General features: G+C 41.3%; 2 protein-coding genes across 5 annotated transcripts in view; one reads left to right on the top strand and one right to left on the bottom strand.

Annotated features, from left to right (window-relative positions):
* sh3bp1 (SH3-domain binding protein 1) overlaps positions 1 to 4,984 on the top strand; it is a 15,895-nt gene extending 10,911 nt beyond the window's left edge. For 3 of the 4 annotated variants that reach the window (XM_086302890.1, XM_086302891.1, XM_086302892.1), the window contains 4 exons: positions 614 to 933; positions 1,502 to 1,658; positions 1,790 to 2,160; positions 3,476 to 4,984. In XM_086302890.1, the coding sequence (XP_086159016.1) occupies positions 614 to 933; positions 1,502 to 1,658; positions 1,790 to 2,160; positions 3,476 to 3,762 (1,135 nt within the window). In that variant the 3' untranslated portion in view covers positions 3,763 to 4,984. The remainder of the gene's footprint in view (positions 1 to 613; positions 934 to 1,501; positions 1,659 to 1,789; positions 2,161 to 3,475) is intronic. The other variant, XM_086302893.1, reaches the window with a different exon arrangement.
* On the bottom strand, positions 4,264 to 17,241 carry cdc42ep1a (CDC42 effector protein (Rho GTPase binding) 1a). The gene is made up of 4 exons (XM_086302894.1): positions 17,076 to 17,241; positions 12,202 to 12,305; positions 8,166 to 9,145; positions 4,264 to 5,999 (listed from the first exon to the last, which is right to left on the bottom strand). The coding sequence occupies exons 3-4, from the start codon at positions 8,635 to 8,637 to the stop codon at positions 5,278 to 5,280; spliced, it is 1,194 nt and encodes a 397-aa protein (XP_086159020.1). The 5' UTR covers positions 8,638 to 9,145; positions 12,202 to 12,305; positions 17,076 to 17,241; the 3' UTR covers positions 4,264 to 5,277.

Raw genomic sequence — 17,241 nt, 5'->3', positions numbered from 1 at the left:
ACCATACCTCATCAACTAAGTCAGCGAACTATGCATCAACATGTTATCATTATGTGTGGCTTAATAGTGCTGTGCAATACTGCAAATTTAGGTATTAATCTGATACCGAGTCAATACAGGGCCAGTATTGCTAATACCGATACAAATAGTGATACTTTTAAGGCATTTTATGTTTAGGGAGAGCAGTGTGACTTATGGGATGACTCATCAGCACATTGCAAATTCTGAACACATTTTAGTGATCATGAAATCACTGTGTGTACTTTTTAGACCTGGAATATAAACGTACCTGTCCCTCAGTTACTTAGAGTCAGCTTCTATTATTTCATTGTGCATGTTGGAGGTATAAAAGTAACACCACTGAGTGGGCTACCCAGTGAACTTAAAGCAGAGAAACAAAGTTTTGATCTGATACCACTCAGATATATCTGCCCACCTTAAAAGGCTTAACATTTGGCTCATACTACCCTTATTTCAAAGCACAGCCTCAGTGTTGCTAACATGGCAGAGGAAATCAACAAGTCTTATATTTATTTCAATTTTCATATATCTTGTGTTAATATGTCTATAAGTCTTCATTTTTTTCTTTCCATCTTCTTTTCTTGCTTATCAGGTACCTGGTCCAGTTCCTGTCTCTGTTGTCTGAGCAGCAGGCTATAAACAAAATGACACCAAGTAACATCGCCATCGTCCTGGGACCAAACCTGCTCTGGCCGCGAGCTGAGGGGTACGTGTGTTTAATCATATTCCAAGTTATTCCTGTTCTTACACTGTTAACAATATTTGTGCTTTATGTGAGTCCTTCTCTGCTCTCTCAATCACTTTGCCTCGTTAGGGAAGCTGCTCTCTTTGACATGGCTTCAGCTTCTTCAGTCCAGGTGGTGACAGTCATTGAGCCTCTTATTCAGTACAGCTCTGATCTCTTCCCCGAAGGTAAATGCACTCTTAATGTAAACTGAAAGCTGTTCTTTGAAGACTTGTTGTTCAGCATGGCTAAAAGATACATACACTGATGCGGGGATATGATATGATACAGAAAAATGAAGAACTGGGCCCTTAGACATGTATGTGACTTAATTATCTGGTAAGAAAGCCAGATCGCAAACAATACAGATCTTCACAGAATCACTTTTACACAATATCAGTTGCTCTGACTGAGTCTGCTGTTAACCACAGTTCATGTGTGGGTGGGTTTTAATGTAACATATTTTTTTCTTTTCGTATTTGCAATAACCACAATTATTTTATTGTATTTTATATCTTGCTAAAAACACGAGTTGCAGTTAATATGAATGTTGCTTTGTTCTGTCAAGAATACGGGAGAAAAACATGGAAATGAATAAAGCCTGTGTTATTTTTCACCTCTCTGCAACACCCGCTCAGAAACTTAGTACACCCTTAGATGCACCCTTGCACAGGAAACTGTGCATGTGGCAAGTGGAGCAGGTACATCAGCTGAGTGCAATGAGTAAGACTCTTTTTATTTATTTGTTTTGATCAGCTCTCTCGTTCGAGATCCCAGAACTTCCCGAGGTCCTGGATGCGTCTCTGCCCTCTCCCGTTGTCCCAGAAAAGGGGAAACTGAGCAGAACTGTTTCCTCCTCTTCCTCCACAGCCTCCTCGTCTGCATATCACTTCCCTCTTTCCAAGACAAACAGGTACTGCGTAATAAGTGCAGTAATCATATCAAAGATATTTATATTTTAAGATATGTTATGATATGATGTTAAATATTCAGTGGCTACAAATGCTAAAAAGTGGAAACTCTTTAAAATACTTGAACCTGCAGCACAGCCTCTCAGGACAGCGGCGTCTCCTTCCTGGTGAAATCTGGCTCTGTGAGCGGCCGCAGTGGCACCTCCACGTGGGGCAGCCCTGAAGCGGAGACGGCAGCACCTGCTCAACCAAACAGGACGCCCAGCAGCTCATCCTTGACCGATCCCGGCCCGTCTCCGGCCTCTGACTCTACAGCCGCGTCCAGCTCAACAGCAAACCAGAACCCGACTCCGCTTCCCAGAGCAGCGGGATCTGCGACAAACTCAGGCCAGGCCCGGAGTCCCACCCAGAGGCAGATCTCAGAACAGAACCCGCTCGAGCCAATTTTGGAAGCACCGCCAGATTCTCCCAGGGCATTAGTGAAGATCGCGTCACCGTTTAAACGTAAGTCAAAGGTTCAGTCAAACAGGTCGAGCTGGGACTGCCTCTCCAGAAGCACTTTCAGCACTTTAGTTTTTCATACGTACACACGAGACATTACATTACTCTAATATAAGCTGACGCAGGTGAAGCTGGGATATCCTATTACGCATTATCTTTCAAATTTTAAAGATCATGATCTCAGTACATAAAGATGAGATCATCAGGGTAATTTTTACCATATTATAAATATCCCTACCAAAGGAGCTATTTTTGGACTGAGCGTATCTCTATCAGCACTTACTGTTTCTTTTCCATTGTAGAAAGCTCAGTACAGACTCGTTAGTCAAAATAGTGGCTTGGTAATTCGATGTATTTTAATATGAGGAAAAATACATCTACCGCTGTTATTTTAACAATCAGGATGTACACAGGAAACAGGAAGTCTCACACCGCTGACCAGAGTATCAATCTTTAGGTTCATGCGTCATCTCTTACACTTTTTTAACTGCCTCGCTGGCTGAAAGATGTTGCCTTATAAGTATCGTGCTGTTCATCTATCTACCAAACCATTTTTCCTTAAATGCAGTGCATTTCTATAATAGCTTATACAATGTAAAGCAACTGGGTAGTCACATACTTCCACCAGATGTCGAAATTTGATACTAGAATTTAAATGAAACTCTGTCAATGAAGTAAACTAAACACATAAATCAAATATAGTTGAATGAGAAATTACATATCTGTACATATCGGCTAAACATAGACTGTACGAGCACTGAAACCGTAGCTAAACCTGACACATGTATATAATATAGTGATAGGTTTATAGTCTATGTAACATGTAGAGTGTGTTAACCTCTAGAGCAGATTGTAACAGACATGTGATTTATTTGGTGTTAACTGCTGTATTAGGAAAAACAGATTGCATATAATTGCCATTTTAATGCCTTTCAGTTGCAGACTGATATAAGACTGACTCAACATGTCAACATTTGGGGCAGTGTTGCTCAAAAATCTCATTTTACAGCAGAAAAACCGAGAAGTGAGATAACTTTATCTTACTGGATAACACAGATAATGACGTCTTTTAAATATGAGGACATAAATTGCAAAAGAGGTGATAAATTGCAGTATGTGATTTATTGTTATATCACATCGTGTCTGGTGTTTCAGCTCAGGCATTAAAAATGCGGCTAAATCTGTCTTTTATTTACAGTGTATACCACAGATATAATTCAGTTGTTTAAAGTTTGTGATTTTCGCTTTCAGAAGTGCATGACTTCTTGTACTCGTGCGCTCAGTGCTGTCATTCCCCCCCCCGCTATCTTTCTTACAGCAAGGAGAACTTTCCCCCCGAGCAAGTCTAACCAGCCAAACGAGCAGGTCACGGTTCAGTTCTTCAAACCAAAACTGCCGCCACCTCTCAAGTCACATGCCCCTCCACCCCCGATTGCACCTGCGACGGTTCCAGACACTAGGCCCCATCCGACGCCTGCACCCCGAGGACAGCAGGCCAGCATGAAAAAGCCTCCTCCGAAAAAGCCTGGACTCAAAGCTCCAAACTGCCCTCCACCTCTTCCCCCACCATCACAGGCAAAAGAGGTTCCTTCTATGGCACAGTGAGAAACAAACGTCCCTCAAAGTTCTGTTATTGAGTCGAGCAGAACAGCCGCTGAAACACTTTCATATTTTGTCATTAAAAAAAAAAGACAAAGAGTGCTGGGTACGCTTAGATTGTTCGGTTAGTTGATTTTAAGTGTTGCAGATTTTTTCCCCCGTAACCAGCCTAGTAATTTTATTTATTCTGATGGTTTTACGGTCAGAGAAAAAAAATAGACCTATGATAAATGAATTCACAGCAAAAATATTTTCCTGTTTTCCTGTGGAATTGTCCATAAATGTACAAAACAATTGTATTTGTGTAAGCTATTTTAGTGTGGGAAAACTTTTTTTTTCTCTGTTTTTGGCATTTCACTTATTAAACGATACCCCACCCATAAACCGATAGTGGCTGTGCTCACTTTGAACAGTCCTCGAAAATTCAAACTTTTTACAGCAGTGTTTTGGGGTTTATAGAGTGTGTCTGGAATATTCCTTTAAACCAACTTGAAATGAATGCACAACTCATTAAAAACACCTTTATTGTCATTTTATATTTTTGTAGTATAATTGCTGGTACTGGCTGCAGCATATGGATGTGAATTGCACTATGTACTTACTGCAGGTGCTCATACTGTATGTACATATTCATAGGAAGTCAGCAGATATCTTCATGTGCAGCTGTATAAAGTAACATATGCATGATGTTTCCTCTATTAAAAAAAAGCAATACACGGGTCGGACTTCATAATCATAAAAAAGGTGCACAGATTATCTATATAGGTCTGCAGCATACAATGCACAATATATAATTCAGGCTTTAGTTGCATCTAGCAAATACCAGTATTACGCGTAGTATTACATTGGTCCACGTAGTGTAATAAATGAGATCTCTGATTATCTGATGAGACTTTATACTGTAAGTTCTGGGATTTCCCCTTTTCTTCTGTTCTTCCCTTTTTTCTCCCCTGCTAGTATATTCCTGAGTAAAAAGAGATTGTAGTGATAGCAAAAGTTTGTGTTAAGACCAAATATATTTTTCCAACCCCTCCGACTTCCTTTCTGTGTTCTCATTAGTAATCTGGTCTTGCACCGGAAGCCTTTCCCCCTCGTATATGAGGAAGTGTAAAAAAGGATAAAGTGAACGTCAGGCGTTGCAACTTCCGCGTTGAGTAACGCTGGGCTTTCCTTTGATTGTAACTACATTCGCTAGTACATCCGCACTTTCCATACCCTCCATTGCTTCAGTTATTTTCCTGTGCAGAGCAGGAAACGTGCAGCAGCCAAGTCTTTCACTCCTTTTAGGTACATTCAGCAGCAGGTTTGAATCAAAATTTTATATCCTCGGAGCACGATTGCATAGAAGGAATTCTGTATTAAGGGCGAAGGGTGTTAAGTTTCCATGCTCGTTCTGTCAGCAGAACCAGCCTTTTGTCAACCACATGATGATTTTACATGATTGGTTTGATTGGACTTTCAGAGGAATTACACATCACATTTTTTTAAACAATTTTTTCCAACACGTTTGATTTTCTGAGCTCAGACTTTAATTTCGTCCTCGTCATCCATATAACTGTAGGATATTTTCTTCCTTGGCTGGCTCATGAACTCTGAATCTCCGGTCTCAGCCCTGTTCTGTCCCTTTAAGAGGCCGGCACCATAGTGACGAGCGAGCACGTCTGTAGCACTCTGAAATCGTTTGCTCTCCATCCTTACTCCCATCATTCCCCTCTCAGAAGACCCCATCACTACATCAGGAACTTTAACAGAAAGCCCGACTCCATTCGACTCCATTGCGCTCCCCTCCTCCTCTTCCCACTGGGCCCCATGTGGGATCTTTCCACTCCCACAGTCTTCCTTCAGCAATGAATCCACGTATGAGATTGTGGCCAAGGAGTCCATTTCTGAACCTTCAGCGGTCAGCCCGCATGCTGACCCTATCTCCTCTCCCTCCCAGGTGTGGCTGCGCTCCTCCGGGTGGCCATCGATGAGGCTAAATACCTCGCTCATGAGGGAGGGGCCAAGGTCAAAAGTGAAGGTATCCAGGGAGGTGAGGGAAGGAAGGGAGTCGGAGAAGGCAGTGGTGCGACAGGGGTCGGAAGTTTCAACAGAGGCGGAGCAGGTGGACAAGATGATGTCAGAGGGGTCGGTCAGAGAGCCGCGGTGAATGTTGGTGGAGCAGGAGGTGGGGATGGAGATGGACGGCTGCTGACGCTCGGAGCGCGAAAGGCGAGGCAAGGTGACAAAACCAGACTCCAGACCTGAGCAGGAGACACATGAAATCCATATATCAATAAAAATCTGCTCAATCCAGAGGTTACAAAGAAACCTCTAAAGCAGTAACAAGCTCAACCACAGAATACCAAAAAAACAAGATGAATACAAACAAGTTAACTCTGCATTGAAGAGTTTGCATATGCAGCTCTTTAAAGTAGATTGATGCAGTTGCATGACTTTACATTCCATTCCAGCAGGGGGCAGTGTTTATTCATATTGCTTCACGATTAAAACCTGGCAAAAAACCACTTCAGCATCCAAAGTGCTGACTTGTCCCGTTCTTGTGAACAGTGAATCATCGGCCCGATGCTGCCAGATCACAGAATAAGTCACGCACTCACAAAATGCTGCCTGCAGGACGAAATGGGTAAATTACAGCACTTCTCAGTGCCAGCTGTATCGAGCCAAGAGTCGGGAGGTTTTCATTTCAACCAACGAAAACAGTTACGGATTTTACAGTTTGCACATTTTAACCAAAGAGAGAGAAAGAATTAAACCAGTTTATGGAGGATTTGTTTCAAGAAAACGTGCAATCTGTCATAACGCAACATAACTGGAAACTTAAGTAGCTTCAGTTCCGTTATTATTTTAAAGGCTTTAGATAAATAAAAATGTTTGCAGACATCAACTCATATCCAGATAAAAACATCACACATACCTATATATAGTTATTTAAAACCTGTTTTCTTTCACTTTCACTGGTGATCTGATCACATTTCAGGGATTAAAGAGGTCAGGAACTCAAATACAATCTGATCACTCACTCATCATTTAAAGGAACAGATATGAAAGAAACTGGATTCCTTTCACTTAACTATAAGATTTGATGTCAATATGCTAAATATGAAGCTGCAAACAGGTGATGGTTAGCTTAGCTTAGCAAAAAGACTGTAAACATGGGCAAACTGCCCCCTTGACTCTGTTTAAAGTTAGGCTTAAGCTTCAAATCTCATTTATTAAGAACAATGAGGCGTCCTTTAAGCTTTTTTCTGATCCTTATTGTTTCTAACAATATCTAAAAATGTAAATATGTTTCTTTAAATTTGAAGATCATGAAGTCACTGAATCATTAGACAAATAAGTTAATGATAAAGTGAAAATTTAGAAAGGTTTAAAAAAAAAGATTTTTTTATATTCACCAAACCCTTCACACACACACACGCACACACACACACACACACACACAAAGCAGGCCAGACTGCATCAGCCATGAGTGTGGTGTTAACAGGGGTCATTCAAACATTCAAACAGCCTCCCAGACAGCTCGCTGCCAGCTCTGTCTGGATCTAGGTGTGTTATCAATGTAAACGCTGCTGATTAGAGCCAAGGTGATTCATAAGGACATCTGGGGCAGTCTGCCTCTAGATCTCTGGGTACATGATGGATTCATTTCACTGCACTTCAACAGATGATCCCCACATTCCTACAGTTCCTAGTTAACGCTGGAACACTGTGCTGGAACTTAACCTATTTGACTTTCGCCCACATGAGACATTGTTTACCAGTGATGTCATTTAATAGAAAGGAAGGCACTTAGGGACAGCTTAGTGATTTGGTCGTTAAAGGATTCCTGAAGGACTGGGCAAAGGTGAGCCTAAGAGCGTAGGGACTAGGGCCTGAGCCTGAGAAGTCCACGAATTACCCAATTAGTTTCCCACAGTAAACCGGGCTCAACTAGTGTAACATTAGCTTATATAGCAAACCTGATTTGTGGCATTTATGGTCCCATGTTGGGAGAGTAATTATGTGAAATCAACCCATGCAGAGGCTACAGAAACAGACTTGTGTGCACGACTATAAAGCACCAACAGCGCACTGCTCGTGGTGACAATATCCATAAATTTATCTTGAATACGACTCTGCTAGCCGGTATACTCCAGGGTACTAATGACCATTTTGTTCAGTGTATTTACAATATTTATTACAAGCAAAGTACCATGGCAGTACCTTGGAGAAAATCAGCATTCATTTAGTGTTTCTGTCCTTCCGATCACTTACTGAATGGAAAATCCGTCTCTTTACCCGCTAATTTCTAGTTTTCCTTCCTGATGTTTGGTGTAGGCTGGTAAGGGCTAATAAGAGTGATAAAAGTGAATCAAATTATGCCACACATAATCATTTGATCCATAAAAACCATATCTCCCACTCACCATAAGAGCTTTTCTTCTCCTCAGGCGTGTTTTGAGAACTGGGGAAGAGCACTTTGGTGGTGGGGCTTCCATTAGGCATATCCACATCCAGCCTGGGCAGGGAGATGGCATTTTTGATGATGGGAGAAATGGCAGGAGGCGGTGGAGAGAAATCCTTGGATGCCTCTCTGGGTCGACTATCAGAGCCCCTCCTAATTTGACGGAGGGTCCTGGAGAAGAAAGCTCCGATCTTGTTGTCGGGACTGGAAACAGAATCAGTTTCCCCATTGTTCCCGTTGGCAGTCCCGCCGTGATTGCTGAGGAAGGATGTGTCCCCAAATACATCGCCACCGCGGCCCACGTGCATGGTGTGACGGAAGTCTCCCAGAGGAGGGCTAATCATGTCCACTGTTAGGTCTCCTTTATGGCGACGCTTGCTGTGGGAATGTGAGACCAGACCCTTCAGACCTGACAGCTTTTCCTGAAGATTCATGATCAGAAATCAAGAATGGCTCGGATCTTCTTGAGAATCAACTCGAAACAATTTCTGGAATTGCCTTTAGTCCCACAGAAAGGTCAAACTTAACAATAAATTTCAACTTCTCTCCTTTTAGAGTTTTACCAAAGTCACTGACAGTTCGTCAGTCCAAAGTATGGACCTGGAAAATAGCTCTCAATGGTTATTCCGAGATCTGAAGCTGTGTCGTTTTTGAGGCTGAAACGTACAGTGCCAAATAGTTCACTAGAATAACATGTCTGTTTATTATGTACAGGCCAAGTTCTGTCCCAGTCTTTGTAGCTTGTTGACATGCATAGCTGGCTGAATTAAACAGGCACAAATTGAGGAGAACACTATGCAGTTGTGTTCCTGGAGGCAGCCGATCCAGTTGGAGTGTGGTCAGGTGGAATGGCTCGCTTTGGGCTTTGGCTTTGTCAACATCAGCTCAGAAATAGGTCCAAATCCAGCTGCAAACGGTTCTGCGGTCACACCATGGAGCCATCTATTGAAAGTAAAAACAGGGAAAAAACATCTATCTTTAAAATGTAGACAGGGATGTGCTTGTTTTTAAGGTATATTGAAAGAAATGGATCACACTTGCAGTTTGTAATGTGTAAGCTGAGATTCAGAGAGAGACCCTGGTGCTTTCTGTTTCTGGATGCTACACGGCGTTGTAAAGTACAGTAACTTTTCTTTCTTTCCGCAGGTTTTTTAAGATTCTGCGTTCCAAGTGTCCGCTGGTCTGGAACCATCTAAATTTAGACCACAGTTACTGCTCCGTGAAGCAAACCAAAGTCTGCTTCTTATCCATGAGATGGGTGTACTTTCAGGGAATTCCTGCTTCCATTTTGTCCTGCTTTGTCTGGAGAGCAGGTTACACAAATTTCATTTTACACTTCCCTGGAAAAATGACTCTCAAAAAAGCTTTCAAAGCAGGAGCAGCAGGCCTCATTCAGCAAGCTCACATTTGTTTATAAACAAGCAAAATATTCTCAGGGAGATAGGAAGAGATAATGAAAATATCCTGATAAGAAAATTACTGTTGCTATCTGGCTCTAACACCAGATTACTGCTGTATAGAGCTCCCAGCAATTCTAAGTATAGGCGATGTGCTTTGTACAGTAGGGGGAAAAAGTAATATGTTAAAATGTTAGTTATTATACTCTTTTTTTTTTTTTAAATACATCTTTCACTATCCTACCTTTTCCCCTTAGCTCTTTAGTTGTACCTTCTCTGAATTTTGTTATTAGTCCAAGTTTAATCCTTTATCTCTTTCCTTCTTTTATATTTTTTCCAGTGGCTCCACAGTGTAGTGGTTAACACATTTGCTTGAGATTCCAGGAGAAGACGCAAATCCCTGGGAAGGTTGTGTGAGGAAGGCAACCCCTTGTGGCTGAGGGAAAAGAAGCTTATAATTATATTTCTTTTCCATGTTTTCAATGTCTGCTTCGTTTCAACATCAGGAAATTAACAAGATTTGTCAAATTTATCTGAAGAGTTAGGGTTTAAGCTTTTAATTTTTATTCAGGTAATATTAATCAGATGTTTTATTTTTCTTTAGAATGTAGCAGGATGGCATTATGTAACCTTTTGTAGGAGAAGCTGAAATATTTTAACATAAATGAGCCTTTTCTCAAGCACCACATTTCTATCTCTATAGCAGCATGCTGCACCTCTGCTCTACAGGTCCCTGCTTCTGCTACATTATCAACAACAGATGAATGAATTATCTACATTGCAAGAAACTGACTTTCACTTTCAGCCCCTGGTATCTGTGGCCGTAGATGACACGGCATTGAAGACATGATCTGGATGCTGATCTGTTCCAACTTTTCATGACGCTGGAAAAAGACACTTTTTGACAGTGAAAACTACTGTTAACTACATAAAAGAGAAACGCGTGGATGACATGTGTCTCTAAATAAATGTTACGCTCATGGTTTGTAGGCTTTGCAAGTCATGGCACTGCTGCTGTGATGGGCTGACAGAGAGGATCAACTCTAACCTATTCACAAGTTAGAACCTGCACTCCACGATGCTGTAAAACACATCACGGGGACTCTTAAACTACTCACTAAATGAGACACTAGCAGACTTTGCCTCCTTCGTAGTATGGAGAATTGAAGATGAGGGTAAAAGAGCAGCAGGCTGCAGATGAAATGCAGCAGGAAAGCAGAAAAACCCATCATCAAAGCAGAATGTCTTCTTGTAAATATTCTGCAGTGGAATATTTATTTATTCTTTTTTTCAGCTTTGTGTTGCTGAAATTTGAGATGATTTCCTGTTAAATATTGGCACAGCTAGACAAATAGCATTAAGCAGAAGGGAGATTTAATTCTGGCTGTTTTTGTCATCTGCTCTGACAAGCTTCAGCATATATAGGACTCTTTATGAATAAAAAATAAAAACAAAACATAGCCCAATCTGATGCCAGATCATCAGTAATTAACAACAGCTAGCAACTAACTTTTTGTACTCCATTTTAATTATGTAACATAACTGATAATCCTTTGCTGCCTTTTTTCAGTCCTGCAGTTCCCCACTTCTCTAAGTCTGTCTTGGCCCTTTGTCATGTGTTCGTTGCCAGCAGAGTAATTGATATTCAATTTTAAAATATTTTAATAGCATGAGCCAACCCTGACATGGACTTCTCGTTCTCTCCACTTTCCAGATGCAGCGTCTAAATATCAGTGGGCCTCCCACGTGTGCACAGGCCCCGTCTGGCTTCATTAATGACTGGCTATGGTTCATGAAATGGAGATTGCGTCAGGTCCAAGGCAGCCTTTCTAATTTGCTCCTGACCGCAGTCCCAGGCCCTCCGCTCCACTTCCCCTGGCTGCCGTTTTAAGAGGGGCATCTGGGTGTGGAGGGGGAGGAAATATACCACATACCAGCGCCGAGTAAAGCCATATCAAGGCTTGCAAAGGGACACAGAAGGACCGCTATACCGAGGTGCGATCTTAAATCTGAGACAGCGTGCAGGCCTGCAAGAACCTGGTAGATGCTCCCATGAGCGGAGCTAAAGCAACAGGCTACCTCCTTGATTAAAATAAAGTGCGTGTCGTTAGAGACAATAAGGGAGTAATTCCAAATAAGAGGGAAATATTCATCTTAAGTTAGAGAGAAAAACCCCATCCTAATTGATAACCTGCAGCATTACCGGAATACCGCACACATGGAGGCATTAATTACTCTGGCTGTGTACTTACGGAAAGCTCTGCTCTTTTGTTTCTGCCTGTAATCCTGTTAAAAAAAACCTTTGACCACAGCTCAGAGGGGGTCGGTCCCTCTGACTCATGTCATGTACTTGAAGCCTCCGGGCAAAGCTCAACAACCCATCCACTGTCCTTCTTTCCTCACTGAGAAACTTATTCGTGTGCGCTTGCTGTTTTCTGCACACTCCAGTGAATTATATAAACAGCATGAATTTAAAACAAGCATCAAAAACACATTAAATGGTAATAAGTCTAATGCTATAATCCAGGGAGCAGTCTTTGTGCATTCGTCTTAGATATCAGAAAAATAGGGGAGCACTTGACAGCAGGGACTTGGACATACCCTGGATTATCCCCTAATCCTTCATCTCCTCCATTATCCTCGGTATGGCACCTCTGTCTGGGCAGAGCCTGGCTGCTTCAGCTTGGAACCACTGGTTCTGATTTCTGCAAGAGTTGAAATACAATACAAATGAGTCGGAGGGAAGGAAAGAGTGAGTTTAAAGTGAAGTAGGGTAAGAAGGAGGAGTGAAGGGAGAGGATGGCAAATGCAGGCAGAAAAGAGGATGAAAGGGATAGGTGGTAGGAGGAATGAAAGAAAGCGAAAAGGTCAGCTGAGGAGAAAGCAAAGGGAACAAGATGTGAGAGGATGATGGCACGCTGATGGATGTTTATGAGGAGAAAAGAAGGAACGCAGGCTGTGACATAAGGGAAAAACAGTGGGATTGGTCCACAACCTTATTAATATAATCACTCTTTCAACAGCTGTTTTATGGATAGACTCGTCTCACAGCAGAAACTCTGACTTGTCAGAGCAGTTGAAAGCACAGGTTTATTAAAGATGGCTGGATTCCACTTGTGGGAGAGATCCCTTTATTGTGGACAGGGTTAGCATAGGACATTCGCTGTTCCCAGACAGCGAATCTCAGCGACTTTGGTGATCCAGTGTCTGAGACCTATTAATGTGAGTATCATTTTATGTGGCCCAATGATGAAAATTGAGCATCAAAGCACTAAAAGTTGTACCTAATCACACTTTTATATTCAGTTTTAAGCTGCTTTTCTGGCGAAGTTACTGTTCAGGGGATTCTCAGAACAACATTTCCATGTCACTGTGTACAGTATTTTCCTGAGGTGGCTTTGCTGGATATAAACCAGAGTAACCACAGTCTAATAGGAGCCGTGTGTGTTGGTTGTTGTGTGTGCACGAACACATTCCTGAACATAGCATCAGTCGGTGGAGTCTTTACTACTATCAAACATCCGTCTCTTCAACCTCTCCTCTGATTCAAACCATGTTTACGTCCTAATCTCCATTTTTTTCTTTTCATTTCTTTCCTTTAATTTGTCTTTCCTTTTTAAACTTTGTTTCTTTCTTCATTCTGCCTCGTTCCTTTGTTAGTTTTGTTTCCATTTTAGCTTTCTTTACCTCTAATTGCTCCTTCTTTGTTTTCCTACTCCTTGAACGTCTTGACTGACTTATGAAGGATGTAAAAGCTTAAATATAACAGCCGTCAGGCCACACACACACTTCTTTTCATGGCTGTAACTCAAAATGTTTACTCTGCTACAGTTTGTCTTGAGTAAAATCAGCGGCAGACTTTGCGTTTTATCGTGGCTTTTCCCCTCCCTGCTCTCTCTCTCCCTTCTCATGTCCTCCACTCACTAACCCCGCTAACCAGGTGAACAAACATACAAGATAAGGCCACATTTTTCAGGGTCAGTCTTTGGCTTTCAATTACCGTCCTATTTTCACCAACCATACTCAATTTGAATCCAAGAAAAACACTGCTACACTTCCTCCTCAGTCAAGAAAACATTTTCATGCTTCAATAAATATCCATACTGTCCGAGCCTCTCTGGTTCCTCCATCTGCTGGATCTGGCAGACCTAATTTGCCTACTTTGTTGGATATTTTCTGTTTTTATCTCTTTCATACTCATAGATGCAGTTTTTTCTTTACTGCTCCTGCACTATTTTTGGAATATTTCAAGTTTTGAAATAGTCAATTTACTTTCTTTATGAGCATAAAAGAATACACAAACACTACAAACCACACATAACTAATATTCACTGTACAGTATATATGAATTAACAAGAACAAGACATTGCAGTATTGAAATTAGCTAGTGTCACCTTTTAGCGGGTGGCTTTTTCCTTTTGGTTTGTTTGCTAAGCCTAACCCTGTTTCTTACTCCCGCTGACATTGCCAAGTTTTTTGTTCTTCACAACACGTACATCATTAACAGTGTTAACGGTGGCAGTTATACTCCAAAAAGTCTCAGTTTTAGTTTGCTGCAGGCAGTTTTCCTATTCTAAAGCTACAGCTAGCTCAATAATTAAGCTAACATTAGCTGCACAAGCTGGTTCGCTAATCAAAATATATCTGCACATATATAATGTAGCCTATAGCAAAATTAAATCAGCTGAAAAAAGTTTTTTACTTAACAAAATGTATTAAGTAATCTTGTTTAAAAATAACCTCCTTAAATTAAATGTGTTTCAATTAAATTCTGAAGAGGAGAGAATCTGAAATTTCTGTAATATTTTACTCCCAATACGAGTGATCATTAAAGTCTTCTGGATAAATACACACAACAAACATCTATTTTCAGGCCATCTGTTATGGTGTACAGACACCCAGTATCACATTGGGGAAGTTCTTTAGCAATCTTCTTACATGTTATGTTAAATATCATTTGTGTTTCTAGTTCAGCAGTTCAGGTTGTGTTAGATTAGCTAAGCTGTGACACCACAGGTGCAGTGAGCTGCAGGTTTGCTCATGATTCCCACATTGAGTCAGATAGTTATAGTCAGAGTTTAATACTACAGTAAATAACTTAGTCACACAGGCACATAACCAGTTGGTCACCGAGTAGCAACCACTGGTTCCTGGGGAAAAATGAATATTTCCCAACGAGTTGTGAGTGGTTGGTGTGAAATTGACAGCTAAGTCACACAGGACAAAAGACCAGCCAGTGACCCCATGATAACTATCTATCGGGAACATAGACTCTGGCTTGTTTTCAAACAGTTGTTAACTACTTGCAAAGTGGTTGTAAAACCAAAGACAGCAATGCAAACTGTACAGTTAGTCCATTTACCTACAAAGTAAAAGTTGCTACTTTTAAAACTTGTTGGTTTCAGACACAACTTTTACTTTGAAAGTGCTCAGTGAGTTGCTAGTTAGAGAATTTTTGCAGACAAGGCAGCATCTTCCATGCAAAATACGGTTAACTGTGATAATTTGTGAGTGAGGAAAGGAACCACAAGGAGATTTTTGCGGTACAACAACCACAAAATCTGTCAGCAACTACTCGCTAAGTAGTCGGGAATACAAATGTTTCCCTACTGACCAGAGGCTACCAGAGGGTCACCAACCAGTCTCTAGGTCTGTTCACTAGGCCTAAAATACAAAGTTATGAATTAAGATGAATTAAGAAGTTGTCTCAAACAGGAAATTTTTCCATCATTGTTGGAAACACTTGATTTTTGATTTTTTATGTGTGGCGGTGACTCTTAAAAATCTTATTAAAAACTGTCTCAAATATAGGTTTGGTGGCTACACATACAATAACCACAACGTGCACAGATGGATCCTTCACTTCTATGTTTGATGCTTACATTATATTAATCGATGCTGGCTGAACCTCAGACCTTTTAGGCTGCAGATGGTTTATCTTTCCATGAGCCAACAGCAGCCAGCAGTGGCCAGGCAGCTGTTGATGAATAGGTTTGCCATTTTCAGCCTCTTAAAGATTTGGTGTAGACTTTAACCAGTGGGTTGAAACTTGTTGCGTGGTGTGAAAGAAAATACGGCAACTACATTCACACCTTAGTAACTGACCCTTTCCTGGTTAGTTGCGTCAATGACACCTAAAGGTCACAGAGTTTCCCTCAGAGGAATGTAGGACTCAGGTAAAAAAAAAGAAAGAAACATGAAGAGATGAAAGCAATGAGGAATGTATGTACATGTTTACTTAATCAAGTATGTTTTCAAGAACTATGTCATTAGTGCAAATCATGTGGGGGGGTGTACAGAAAACTCATTACACTGCATGTGTTAACCATCTGCTGCTGCGTACAGTACTACAGGATGACAATATCAAGGCAAGTACTCAAGGAAGATATACTGTATGGCTACCGTGGGGAGATTAATTGAGGGAATTACAGAGCCAGTTAAACATGAAAAGGTCAAACACGGTACAGACAGGTCCTCAGAAAGGAAGGCTGAATCCATAACAGCATGTGCTTTATTGGATTTTAAGTTATCATCGCCAGTGACACGGCTGGATGATTATCGACCACCTCAGAGCACGTTTGCCTACTGCAGTCTGTTTTATCACTGCATACGTGTTAGTGTGAGTCTGTTTGTGTTATTTAACAGGGTGGGCTCCCTCAGGGGCTCTCCTGCAGGACGTAGGGTCAGAAGGCCACTCGCCTTAACTTCACCAAGTCAAGTTCCACTGAATCAGTGCACATCCCTGACATGTACAAAAATTGATAGGTTACGTAGTGTGACTGCTGTAATTACAAAGTAGCGTGATCAAAATCAAAGCACATGCCAGATTTTATTTTGACCACGGCTGCAGTGGTGAAATGATATACAGCTGCTGCTGGATATAAATATGCTGCTGAAAAGACTGAGTTTCATGTCAGACGCACAACAAAAGCCCTTATCCTGTACAGTGTGACCACTAACAGCTGGGCTTCAGTCAACATTATTACACGTCTTAAATGAACTGCCTCAGCCGTAACTGAACCTGGATTTACTTCCCTTCTCTCACCACTGGAAGAATTTTTTGTTATAAAGTTAATTAAACAGTATATTTAGTTTTTTAAAGGTGCTGATAATTAATCACATCAAACCACAACAATAATGTCAGCAGGCGGTTAGTAAGTTCTTTTGATTCATGTCCTCACCGAGCAGGTAACGTATCCAGATAGAGGCGAATTCAAGTCCCTCATAAGATTGTAATGCATTTCTCACATTGAGTTTATATATTCATATGACATAACTGCTGTAATATACAACAGAAATCACTACAAAGTCAGTGCACTTACTCCACACGCACGCTTAAAGTCTCTGCGTGGTTATCTAAAATAAAGTCATATCGTGTTCCCAGTAACTTACCACTGCGGAGCTCTTACTTGGTCGTATTCATTTCTTCACAATAACATATAATGGCTAAACGTCCAAAGAGAATATAAACTCACCTCAGCAAACTTTAAAGCGCAGAAACAGTGACCGCTTCCCTCAGGTTTAATTATTTTTCAGTGGGCAGTGCTGTGTAGGTTGGGGTGGTGTGAGCGAGCCGCTGGTGCAGCCGGACTGTCCCGCTGGTGCGCCGGGTGTGAGGAGCGGGGCAGCGCGGAGGATGAG

Source organism: Aulonocara sp. 'chitande type north' Nkhata Bay, linkage group LG8 (genome assembly GCF_057382095.1).
Source record: "Aulonocara sp. 'chitande type north' Nkhata Bay isolate Kocher_YH1m ecotype deep benthic linkage group LG8, A_spYH_male_GT1.1, whole genome shotgun sequence".
Classification (NCBI taxonomy): Eukaryota; Metazoa; Chordata; class Actinopteri; order Cichliformes; family Cichlidae; genus Aulonocara; species Aulonocara sp. 'chitande type north' Nkhata Bay.
This window is presented reverse-complemented; position numbering and strand designations above follow the sequence as displayed.

Excerpts from the sequence above, each read along its gene's own strand:
- cdc42ep1a (XM_086302894.1), bottom strand. The coding sequence starts at position 8,637 with ATGAATCTTCAGGAAAAGCTGTCAGGTCTGAAGGGTCTGGTCTCACAT. Across the intron at positions 6,000-8,165 it reads GGAGAAGAAAAGCTCTTATG|GTCTGGAGTCTGGTTTTGTC; the intron begins GTGAGTGGGAGA and ends TCTCCTGCTCAG.